Source organism: Euphorbia lathyris, chromosome 8, assembly GCF_963576675.1.
Source record: "Euphorbia lathyris chromosome 8, ddEupLath1.1, whole genome shotgun sequence".
In the NCBI taxonomy this organism is placed as follows: domain Eukaryota; kingdom Viridiplantae; phylum Streptophyta; class Magnoliopsida; order Malpighiales; family Euphorbiaceae; genus Euphorbia; species Euphorbia lathyris.
The window spans coordinates 68126431-68139255 of NC_088917.1; the positions used below are offsets into that span (position 1 = coordinate 68126431).

The 12825-nt window shown below is 36.4% G+C and overlaps 3 protein-coding genes across 4 annotated transcripts; 2 read left to right on the forward strand and 1 right to left on the reverse strand.

Moving 5' to 3' along the window:
- Positions 1–1546: 1546 nt before the first annotated feature.
- Positions 1547–4427, forward strand: LOC136203164 (pentatricopeptide repeat-containing protein At1g79490, mitochondrial). Of its 2 annotated transcripts, XM_065994247.1 has the most exons (2): positions 1548–1743; positions 2038–4427. In XM_065994247.1, the coding sequence occupies exon 2, from the start codon at positions 2158–2160 to the stop codon at positions 4282–4284; it is 2127 nt and encodes a 708-aa protein (XP_065850319.1). In that variant the 5' UTR covers positions 1548–1743; positions 2038–2157; the 3' UTR covers positions 4285–4427. The 2 variants fall into 2 exon arrangements, with proteins under 2 accessions (XP_065850318.1, XP_065850319.1); XM_065994246.1 differs by having other exon boundaries at positions 1547–4427.
- Positions 4428–6276: 1849 nt separating this feature from the next.
- On the forward strand, positions 6277–8847 carry LOC136201976 (nifU-like protein 3, chloroplastic). The gene is made up of 4 exons (XM_065992376.1): positions 6277–6485; positions 6571–6694; positions 8081–8379; positions 8463–8847. The coding sequence occupies exons 1-4, from the start codon at positions 6429–6431 to the stop codon at positions 8652–8654; spliced, it is 672 nt and encodes a 223-aa protein (XP_065848448.1). The 5' UTR covers positions 6277–6428; the 3' UTR covers positions 8655–8847.
- Positions 8848–10116: 1269 nt separating this feature from the next.
- Positions 10117–12482, reverse strand: LOC136202069 (FLUCTUATING-LIGHT-ACCLIMATION protein 1, chloroplastic). The gene is made up of 3 exons (XM_065992523.1): positions 12290–12482; positions 12027–12212; positions 10117–10544 (listed from the first exon to the last, which is right to left on the reverse strand). The coding sequence occupies exons 1-3, from the start codon at positions 12424–12426 to the stop codon at positions 10301–10303; spliced, it is 567 nt and encodes a 188-aa protein (XP_065848595.1). The 5' UTR covers positions 12427–12482; the 3' UTR covers positions 10117–10300.
- Between the last annotated feature and the right edge of the window lie 343 nt (positions 12483–12825).

Genomic DNA, 12825 nt, shown 5'->3' on the forward strand with positions numbered 1-12825 from the left:
TTTTTTAATTGATAGAATTCTTTTTTGTGTTAAGATTGAGAATCATTAATAAATGATATTTTGCTAAAAAAAAAATGAAGAAAATGACTGCTCAAATCAAAGCACTAGCAAAAGTATTTCAGACACAAAAAACAATATAATCACAACTCATACAAAGCTCGGACTGCAATAGAAATTATTAAATATTTCAGACCATAAATCAATCAATTTCCTAATCTTGTCCAAAAAAGAAGATCAATTTCTTAATTTTACTAAAAAATGAAGAATAGACTGAATGCTCAAATCAAATCACTTGTAAAAAGTATTTCAGACACCAAACAACAAAATCAAAAAAAGTTAAATTTTTGGACTCTAGCTAAGTCACAGTAGTAAACATAAAAAGGTAACTAACTTTAAACTCTACAATCACCATCACATTAACAACCTAAATTTATTAATCAATCACAACCCTTACAAAGCTTAGACCCCAATAGAAATTATTATATATTTCAGACCAGAAAACAATCAATTTCTTAATCTTACTCTAAAATGAAGATCAAGTTACTAATTTTGCTCAAAAATGAAGAAGAAACTGACCGCTCAAATCAAAACATTAGTAAAAGGTATTTCAAAAACCAAAAACAAAATCAATCACAACTCTTGCCAAGCTTGTACTGCAACAAAAATTATAGGGCCACAACAGCCTACATAATCCTATAGCAGCTTAAAGCATGCTTTAGTTGACTTGTCATATTTACATTTATTACATTGAATTATTATGTAATACCGCACCTCAAGATGAAGCGTGGATTTTAATCATGTTCTACAGAATAACAGTCTTAAAAAGAGTACGCTCAAGATATTTTAGAATATAAAATATAATCATGTAGATGCAACCTAGAAGAACAAATTCAGAGATGAGAAAAGACGGAGGAACATCAAGCTTCGTCGGAAACGGAGAATAAAACCCTAGTTGAAGCAATACAGAAGAGGCCGACGACAACGTCATTGCATAAAAGGAGATTCACCGGCAAACTAAACGGGCAGACATGTAAAAAAAGAGATGACAACGGCGGAAAAGGAACTACCACAATCCGTTAAGATGAATTGAGACTTGGAATCCTATATCCAAACAATATGCGGGACAAATTGAAATTTGTTCCAAACTAGGTTGCTCGCTTGGGCAGACTGAAACCTAGAAAATTTCTGCTCATAGGGTTAGCTCTCAAACACAAAACAATTCTGTTACAAGAGCAACTCTAAAACTCAAATTTTTTTACTCACAATGGAAGAAAACAAATTTTGGAATCTATATCCGAAAATCCAAAACAAAAACCACAATAAGAATATAATATCATTTAAAAAACCATGTAATACACCGAAATACATGAGATACCACATAGATTAAGAGGCTATATAATTATATTTTACTTGGGAGCAATATATATAATTATTTAGTTTTAAAATATTTTTACATAATCATTTTCATTTTTATTTTTATTTATCCCTGTTTTCTTATTTACTTAATAAATAAATATTCAACTAAATAATTTTTTCAATTTTCAATTTACTCCTCTCTATTTGGTTTGCAATTAGTTTTGCATTCAAGCACCTTTCTCCTTCTCCATTTTCTTCCTTTCTATGCCGCAACAGCAAACAGCCTACGCACTAACTTCCACAGCCGTCATCTCTATTTAGCTTCCTCTTCGCAAATACCTTCGGCCGTTTCAACAATCAAATACCAAACATCGCTTCACGATTCCGGTAAGTATCCGAAATCCTTAAACTTAAACCCTTTATTTCCTCTTCCACTCAATGTTTTATCGCAGTAGATTATGCCCCAGAAATCTTTATACACTCACCAAAACTCGCACTTCTAGGCCTTTTTTCAATGCTAAAAATGATGAACACTCTAGTTCCTGCACGAATTTAGTAATTGATACTAGCGTGAATTTGGACTTCTCGAGATATATATTGGGTCAGAATATCATTCGTCGTATTTCTGTTAATAGTTATGGTAAACCCCCTTACTTTGTGAAAAATTACTGTTCTGGGAAGACCACAGAAGGTGATTCTGCTAAGTGGACTGAGGAGATAGAGTATTTAGATGAGTCAGGTAGTGTAATTTACAGTGGGAAAGGTATAAGGTCAGTTGAGCCAGGGGTTGATGATCATGTTATGGTTGGTGATCTGAAGAAGCCATTTTTGAATGTTGTTGCTGTTGGAAAGCTTGTTGAGGTAGCAAAAAGGTGGAAATGGGGACCAGAATTGGAGACTCAATTGGACAAGCTACAATTCGTGCCGAACATGACTCATATTGTTCAGGCTTTGAAAACTATCAATGATACTGTTGCCTCATTGAGCTTGTTTAAATGGGCCAAGAGACAATCTTGGTATGTGCCGAATGATGAATGTTATATGTTGTTATTTGATGGGTTGAATCAAAGTAGAGATTTCGATGGAATTCAGTCATTGTTTGATGAGATGGTTCAAGATTCAAGTAAGGGTGGGATTTCATCGATAGGTGCGTATAATAGAGTGATCCAGTATCTGGCTAAAGCAGAGAAGTTGGAGCTAACATTTTGTTGTTTCAAGAAGGTTCAGGATTCGGGATGTAAAATCGATACTCAAACATATAATGCGCTTATAACCTTGTTTTTGAACAAGGGTTTGCCTTACAAATCATTTGAGATATATGAGAGCATGGAAGCAGCAAAGTCTTCTTTGGATGCCTCAACATATGAATTGATGATACCAAGCTTAGCAAAATCAGGCCGTCTCGATATGGCTAACAAGCTATTCCAAGAGATGAAAGAAAGGAACTTCCGCCCAAGCTTTAGCGTTTTCTCCTCACTTGTTGATTCGTTGGGGAAAGCAGGGAGGTTGGACACATCTCTGAAGGTTTATATGGAAATGCAGGGTTTCGGGCTCAGGCCATCTGCAACTCTGTATGCTTCGTTGATCGAGTCGCATACCAAGGCTGGCAAGTTAGATGCAGCTTTCAGACTTTGGGCTGAGATGAAGAAAGGTGGCTTTAGACCGAACTACGGGTTGTATACTATGGTTATTGAATCCCATGCGAAGTCGGGGAAGCTCGATACAGCAGTGTCTATCTTTAACGATATGGAGAGGGCTGGATTCCTACCCACCCCGTCTACGTATTCATGTCTTCTTGAAATGCATGCTGCTTCCGGGCAAGTAGATTTGGCTATGAAGCTGTATAATTCAATGACAAATGCTGGTCTGAAACCGGGATTGAGTACATACACTTCCCTTTTGACTCTTCTGGCTAGTAAGAAGCTTGTGGATGTAGCCGCGAAAATTTTACTCGAAATGAAGGCCATGGGTTTTTCTGTCGATGTGAGTGCCAGTGATGTTTTAATGGTGTATATCAAGGATGGATCTGTTGACCTTGCCTTGAGATGGCTACGTTTCATGGGTTCGTCAGGGATAAGAACGAATAATTTCATAATACGCCAATTGTTCGAGTCTTGTATGAAGAATGGTTTATATGAATCAGCCAAGCCTCTCCTCGAGACCTATGTGGGCGCTGCTGCTAAAGTAGATCTGATACTTTACACATCCATTCTCGCCCATCTAGTCCGATGCCAAGCAGAGGAGAATGAGAGGCATTTAATGTCAATCCTCAGTGCTACAAGACATAAGGCACATTCTTTTCTATGCGGAATTTTCACTGGTCCGGAACAGAGGCAACAACCCGTGTTAACATTTACAAGGGAGTTTTTCCAGGGCATTGATTACGAGTTGGAAGAAGGTGCTGCGCGGTACTTCGTGAATGTTTTACTCAATTACCTTGTTCTAATGGGGCAAATAAACCGAGCTCGATGTGTTTGGAAAGTTGCTTACGAGAACAAGCTTTTTCCAAAGGCTATAGTCTTCGATCAGCACATTGCGTGGTCCCTCGATGTTAGGAACTTATCGGTAGGAGCTGCTCTTATAGCAGTTGTACACACACTTCATAGGTTCAGAAAGCGGATGCTATATTATGGTGTCATACCAAGGCGAATCAAATTGGTTACCGGACCGACACTGAAGATTGTGGTTGCACAGATGTTGAGCTCGGTAGAGTCCCCGTTTGAAGTTAGCAAGGTGGTTCTGAGGGCACCAGGAGAGACTGTGATGGAGTGGTTTAAGAAACCGATTGTGCAGCAATTTCTTCTGAATGATATTCCTTCAAGAGCTGACATACTGATGCATAAGCTTAACATACTGTTTCCTAGTTCCGCACCCGAAATTCGATCGCTGTCTCCTCCTAAACCGCTCATTTCAGGGAAGGCTAATTAGTTAATTTCTTATGAAGGCTAATTCAACTGCTGTATTGTATTTAGTCTGTTTGATTTTCGTTTTTGTATTTACTTTTTGTTTTTTCATTTCACACTGTAGAATAGAAGTATTTGGTTAGTATCGAGAAGTGGTTATTTATGCTATTTTGAAAGGATCTATCTGCTAATTGCAAACATTAAACAATAACAGCTGAAAATAGACCTTTAATCTATAAACCTTGTGATTGTTGTGATAATCCGTGTTCTTGAAATGCGTTATTCCGTGAGGGAGATGAGTTGACTCACTGGAAGTTTGGATTTCGATGCCAAGCCTTTCTATCAAAGATGAAGTAATATGTCACCATATAAATCAATTTAAAGGGTGTTTGTTAGAGGGGATAAAGACACAGGGATATGGATAAAAAAAAATGAGACGAGTTATTTCATGTTTGTTTTAGAGATGGGTTAAGGAGATAAGAGCGGGATATGAGTCTTATCCTTCAAATCCTGTACCCAATACCCAAGAGGGGGTGGTATAAGGAGGTGAGATAAGCTCCTGCGATTTTAATAGAATAGAAAAGTTCATTTTATCCATCAAATTAATGTTATGTAGTTTAAATAAGGTTAACATAATAAAATTTATTATTTTATCCATATCTCTATCCTACATACCAAACATTGAATAATAATTCTCGACTATCGTATTTTTATCCTTCTTCCAACCATTTATCCTTATACATATCCCAACCTTTATCATTATCTTTATCCCAATAGAATACCAAACGTCCCGTTAATCCAATTAAAGGGGTTAAATGCATAAATGTTGAAAGTTAATTTTTTTTAGTTACCATATGTTTAATTTTTTTTAGTTACCATATGTTTAATATGTGTAATATCAGGTTTAAAAAAAATATGTGTAATATCAATGGTTTAAATTTGACAAATTAAAATATGTTATGTGTAACATAGCATTCATTTATTTACCATCGTATCATTATAATCTGATTTGATATTACGTCTTTTTATGATAACATTGAGTTTTACTACTATAGTTTAGACCATGGGTTTTAACGAGTCGAACCGATACTGAACTTAGATAGGTTTGATCTTGACTTGTTAATGTCTCGAGCCGAGTTTTGATCGAACCAAATAATTAACAAATTTTAACTAGATTCATCATATATGCATAAAATAAGTAGCATAGAAGAAAAAAAAACCCTATAATATATTTTTAAAAGATTAAAAGCAAATCACCCATAATGGCAAGCTCTAAGAATAATAGCTGCCGTGGTTGGAAAAGAGAAAACTTGGGGAGAGAAAAGCTAATTAGTCCTTAGAGTTCGCATTTTGAAGTTTGAACTTCTAATTTCAAACTAACCAAATGCTTAAAGCATCCCTTAACTATTCTTTTTAATAGGCTTATGAGTTGAGATTCAGAGTCATGCCTTAACGTCTTTTTTTTCGCTATAATCATTAATTATTTTATTTTGAATTAAGAATTAATAAAATATACGTATGAATTAAAAAACAATTGAACTTCTTCACGAGCTTTCAAACTGAATTTAAAAAAACTCGGGTTCATTTTATTAATGTCTCGAACTGATCCAATTTCAGGCCGAGCCATTTTAACCGAATTTTGATTGAACCAAGTTCGGACAGGGAAAATTTTAAGGTATTCCCACAGTAATACTACCGGCCAATGAATTCATGATACATGCATATATAGTTTTTCTTTCCACCAATCATGTCCATATAGTAGGATTCAAAACGATTTAATCGGTCGGAAATATTACTCGAATTACTGTAAAATTTATACTCGAACAGTCACTCTTAGTTTGGACTAGTCATTTTAGAGCAGGCACATCCAGAAGTGGCCCAAAGTCTGTCCAGCCACAAACAGGTATAGTCTTGTTGAAGTAAAAAAGAAGAAGCCCATAGGCCATATCTGAGTAATCAGTTTACATACGTGGCTTCATCGGTTTTCCAGCATAGCAGTTGAGATTCTATCCACACAAACACCATATCACCATTATTTACCCAATCTTTCAATATGCTTTTCTTCTCCTCCGCCATTTCAAATGCTACATTCCGATACCCATATATCAAATTTCATTTTCGATGCATAATTAGTGGTGGTCTGATGTATATATTTTAGCATTAACTTCAATGTTGAACCCTTCTCTTTCTTTATCTGAAACAACCCACTGTTCTTCCTTTTTTACGGTACACCTTCTTCAACCTTAAATCTTCCAACCAATTTTCGTATATCATTGTATTATTCTACTTAACAGTTGATTTCCCTGTGTAGAAGAAGTCAATTTCAGATTCTTTTGGATTTTGTTCAAGGCAGAGCGGCTTCCTTAGAGGACAGTTTCATAGCAGACTCCTCTTTTCTTATAAGCAGCTCAACCGTACTTTAAGGAAATCTGCAGGTACCATATAATGTAATTGCTCTAATTTTGATATATATTGGAGGGACACTTCTCTTTGGTAGCATTTGATAAGGTCTGTGTCTGTTTTCATTTGAAGTTTATTATAAGAACGCTACAACAACCAGAACAACAAAGTACTAGTCTCAAAATGATTCGGGTCAGCTAGTGAAATCAATTCTTGACAGTGACATAAATTCTATCCCCACACTTAGTTTTCAACTATCATATTTTCCTTGATCCCTGCTAAACTCGTATCACTTTCAATTACCCTCTTCAAGTTTGCTTAAACCTCCCTCTACCCTGACCTACACTCTTCAATCCTTGCTTTGACTAGTCTATTCTTCTGGGCATCTTATGAATATGACAGCGTTTCTGTACCATGTAACAATGCAGGTGTAGAATTTTCTCTTCTGTTAGGCACGCCGGGATCGCCGGTTCAACCAACTGGATTTAATCCTAGAAGCTACATCTCCATCCAATTCTCCATCCGTTTGAGTAATAAACCCTAAATAACGAAAACTAGGCAACCCTCCCATCCTGCCTCCCTATGTGGCCGCTAAACTTACACTCCAAATAACATCTAGCCGTGTCTGTTTCCCTGCAAGATACTCTCAACATATGAACTAACTGTGTGGTTTTGTAACAAATGTCATTTTCTTATGCAAGTTCATTTTGAGACTAATTGAATCCACGAACCAAGTTGAAAGACCAAATTGATCCTTTTATCTGAAAAATTGATTACTTTTACGAGAAGAAAATGAAAAGGAATGCTTGAATAGCTGAAAAAGTTATATTCTACAGATTTGTACGTGTTGGATATAGATACTGCATATAAACAGCTTAATTCAATATCATGTCGATATTGCACATATCATTAATTCGACCTCATAGTTTTTAAACGTGTTTCGTATAATGGAAACACATCTTATTAACATAGCTCCAGTTAGTCCTTCCCCATTTCTAATGTCGCTATTCATTGCATCTATCACCATCCTTTAAACCCGTTCTTGCTTAGAATCGTAAAATCTATGCATCAATTTTCTTACCATGAAACACTTATTATTAAGAGTATTTGCAGGAAATCGAGTTGGAGGAAGATGTAACATGTTATTTTACAAGGAAATGACTTCATTACACCAATTTAATTACAATGCATTCTCTCTTTATTTCTTCAATTTTCTCATTCGCAAAAATTTGAGAGGTTGTAATTAGGACTGTGCAATTTAGGAGAGAACTAGTTTGACAGGACGACATGATTATCATTTTTATTACATTTACATTATATATAACCACGTGGAATATATAAATCACATAATACAATTATGACATGATAACCGTTTTGACACCCCTAACTTGTAATTGTTGTGTGGGTTGTGTATATTGAAGGGGTTGTAGTTTCACCAAGTTGTGTTCTTCCATTAACCGAAGAGAATGTAGAGAAGGTTTTGGAACAAGTACGGCCTAGTTTGATGGCTGATGGAGGAAATGTTGTTTTACATGAGATTGATGGTCTTGTTGTTGTATTAAAGCTTCAAGGAGCTTGTGGATCATGTCCAAGTTCTGCTATGACACTCAAGATGGGAATCGAACTCCGGTTGCGCGACAAAATACCTGAAATCATGGCTGTTGAGCAGATCCAAGACACCGAAACAGGACTCGACCTCAACGAAGAAAACATCGAAAAGGTTTCACAAACTAGTATTATTCACTCATTTCATTTGGTTCCGTTTCTGTAGTTTCGAGTCTAAAATTGGTTACTTGTATGCAGGTTCTTGCTGAGATTAGGCCTTACCTAGCTGGAACAGGAGGTGGAGTACTTGAACTTGTTCAAATCGACGATTACGTTGTCAAGGTCCGGCTAAGTGGACCTGCAGCGGGGGTTATGACAGTTCGGGTTGCTTTGACGCAGAAATTGAGAGATAAGATACCGGCCATTGCAGCTGTTCAGCTGATAGAATGATATAAAGGAAGCTTAGTATGTTGTATAGAGGGAACAAATGTTATTTCCAACATATACATATAGATATGTATGTTCATCCGAGAGATTGATTGTATTATCAATTTCCAGAATACATCCAGTACTGGAAACAACTTGTTTTCTCGTTGATCTGTTGTAACGTTTTCTGGAATCAACATTTTCTTGTTTCAGACAATGTGTTTTACTAGCTCTTACCATACATGGGACCGAGGTCACGGGTTCGAGTCTTAGGAGCGGCCTTTTGTCAAAAAAAAAATTTGGCACGGAAAAGCTTGCCCCCAATAAACCCTTGTGGTGGGACCCTTCCTCAGACCCACGCTTAATGGGGACGCATAGTGCACCAGGCAGCCCTTTTATTAAGATTATATAGGATGTTATTGGGACAAACTTGGACTACGCCAAAGTCCCCTTACAGTTCTCAGATTTCCCCAAACCATGCAGCCAACTAACCGATATTGAGGGGATTGCTCTCCTATAAGCATTCTGCCAACTTCTACTTCCAAGAGTGAAGTCCCCATATGGTTTTGAGATTTTCGCAAGTCATCGGCCACCCGACTGATATCGAGGGGATTGCTTAGCATTCTGCCAAGTTCTACTTTCGAGAGTGTGGTTAAACCTAAGTCAATGCTCGAAAGTCACTTCTGGAACTGCCACGCTAGAATCCTCGATGTATCAAATCTCGAGCTTCGTAGGAGCACACGCTGAGCTTGACAGTTGTCTATAGGGCAGAACCTTCCCTGTGAAGACATCCATCTCTCTTTCACAAGACCAGATGTCTGTCGCCTAGTCTCTGATGGACTATAGTGGATCACGTAAGGCTAGTGCCGATTCACTAGTCCAAACTGTGAAGATCCTACACCGAAAAGTCTTTATCACCTATAGTACTCTTTGTACTAATTTGGGGTCTAAAAGATTCAAATATTAACATGTTCTATTCACCACTCCTAGCTGAAGCCTTATCGGAGCTATGTCAATACCTGAGGCTAGACCAATTTGGCTATGAGCTAACTACCGCCTTACACTCTCTCCTATTTAGATGGTCGACGACCCCAATGATTGAGCATGCCTTCTCCTTCGGAGTAGGCCGAAATCTGTAATTGGACTCACCAAAAGTTCCATGATTTCTCATTTTTGAAACTAAACTCCACTTGGACTCTAATATTGTTCTGTTGCCAGGGTTTTGGCTATTGAATAACCAGAATGCAAAGATTATTCGCGAATGACTAATGAGAGAATGAAAAGTTGTCTTCCCGTCATTTGGCAATTTCGGACACGGGAGAAGTTCTATGTCAACCACAAACATCTTCATTGAGATAATCTTGTTCGGGTTTAGTCACGATTAAAGCTCATTAGTGGGAATTAAACCCAAAATCTCTTCTCACAACTCGCTTTATGTAGAACTTTTTCCAAAACACAATATTTCCCGACAAACAAACGGAGTCTATATCAATAATCACAAACTGTAATAAGATAGAAAGGAAACAGTAGTTACATTGGACATTTGTATCTGTTCTGATATATACTTGCACTACAATACTTTTTTTGGGGTCAAAATAATTAATAGCACATTTTACAATATGTGTATGTATAGATTGACAAGTGATGAACAAAACTTGAGTAATGATTAATTAGAAGTCATCATCATCAAAATCATTTCTTGATCCTCCAGTGAATCTCTTGAGTACAGCAGCAGCAGCACCAAGAAAAAGAAAGAGAGCCAAGGTTTCAAAACCACCTCCAATGCCAATGGCAACACTAGGACCAGGTGCAAAAAATGAAAAAGGAGACCAGCCCCAACCTCCTCCATAATAACCATACCCATATCCACCTACTAATGGTGGAGCTATTTGTGGATTCACATATATGTTTGTCCTGCATATCAAATATCATTCTATTAATTCATAATATACTTGATCACATGTGATTTGTAAATATATTAAGTTAACACAACATGATATTAGCGGGTTAAAAATATATTAAATAGATTTTAGGTCAAACTTTTGGATGGTTATGATTGACACTCGACGACTTACCTTGCAAGTTGCCGATGTGATTTATAAATATATATATATATATTTTTTTTTTGATAAAGATTTGTAAATATATTACGTTAACACAACATGATATTAGCGGGTGAAAAATATATTAAATAGATTTTTGGTCAAACTTTTGGATTGTTATGATTGACACTCGAGGACTTACCTTGCAAGTTGCCGAGTTTTTTTTGGTAATCGACACTTGGTTTACCTTGCAAGTTGCCTAGTGTCACTCGGCAAACTCACCTGATACGCATGAGTCAGTGCCGATTTGGCTAAGACGACACGTAGTCTTGAACAAATTCGATACTCTCTTACTCGAAATCTAGCTGACTCGACTCGTATGAGTCAGTTTCCTTGGAAGTCCCCAAGTTTCACTTGCCAGACTCGCCCAATATACAGAGTCGACATCGTTTCGACCGATATGATCCGACTAGCTGACTCGACTCAACTTGTACATTTCAACTTGGGACTTGTGCAAGTTTGATAACAATGTTAGGGTTAAACTTTAATCTAAAATTTACATAAATATTTAAAATTATTATTATACTCTTCTATATTATTTTTAATAGGGATAAGGTACCCAAATTAACTTAAGATGTTTGAGGAAGTGTCAATTTAGGCTCAACGTATGAAATAACACAATTTTAGCCTTAATTTTGTGAAATGGTACAATTATAGTCCTGGTTAACGGAATTTAACGCCTCAACGTTTGTGAAATGCTACAAAGTAAGCCTCAAGTTCCGTTACCCAAAGCTATATAAACTGCACCATTTCACAAAGTTAAAGCTAAAATAGTTCTATTTTATAGGTTGGGACTAAATTATCACCTCTCTAAAAACTTTGAAACTATTTTGATATACCTTATCCTTTTTAATATCATTATTAAGTAAAATTACATTTGATTTGCAAATTCTATACGAATTCAACACTAATCTGATTGGTTTAACACTATGTTGCAGGGAAACGGACATGGACACAGATACTGATACGGGAAAAGTTATTTCTAAAACATAATCTTCCTAAAATATTCTATAAATGAAAATGGACACCGCACAAAAGGGACACGTACACGAAAAGCAAAAACGCTACTAACTAGAAGTGTCAGTGCAACATAGGTTTAACACTAGTACGGCACAATATTTTTTGAATTAGATTGTTAGAATTGAATCATTTGACACTAATCCCATACTAATCATCCCTAGCATGAACCACTCATCAAATGGCGTGTCCATAAGCAGTAACAGGCAGTGTGATGCAGGCAAAAGCAATACCCAGTTAGTTAAGTGAAAAATTAATTAAGATTAGAAGAAAATACCTGGAATTATTATTGATTCTAGGTCTAGGGGAAGAAGATCTAGGAGGAGCAGAAGACTTGAAAGCTTGACCACCAACTCTACCACCTGATTTAGCAGCTGATGCATCACTAACTGACCCAAGTGTAAGAACCCCTGCTGCTAGTGTTACTAAAGCTAACTTCGCCAGTTGATTCTCATTCTTTCTCCTAAAAATTCAACAAATTCAGTAAGAAAACTAAGATTGAATCGAAGAAATTGAAGAATTAGGAATTTAAAAAATTACCTGGTGGAGGAATCAGATTCATTGTTATCATGGGTACATGAGATTAACAGTTTTGGTTTGGGTTTTTGGAATTGAGGGATGAGATTGTTGGTTGTGAAGCTTTTATGAGATGATGATGCTATTACAGCTATTGACATTTTTGCGTTTTGCTTATTATTACTTTGTTTCTTGCTCCTCTTTCTAATGCTATCAACACAAAACCCTCAGTTGTTAGAGAGATTTTTATCCATTTCATGATTGGAGTTTGGCCACGTGGTTATTTACTAATGGTTGGACCCAACTTTCTTGAAAAATTGGGACTTGTTTGATTTGAAGTTCTCAACCCCAATAATATCACCAATTAAGGTTGCAAGGGTTAGGGCTGTAAATGAGCCCAACCGGTCATGAGCCGCTCGATAAAAGTTCGGCTCGATTTATAAATGAACACGATTTATTGGTTCGGTTCTATTATAACATTTATGAACAAATTTTAATTTTGTAGAAAATTATATAGTTTTGTGTTAGTTCACAAATAGCTAAACTTAATATTATTTCAT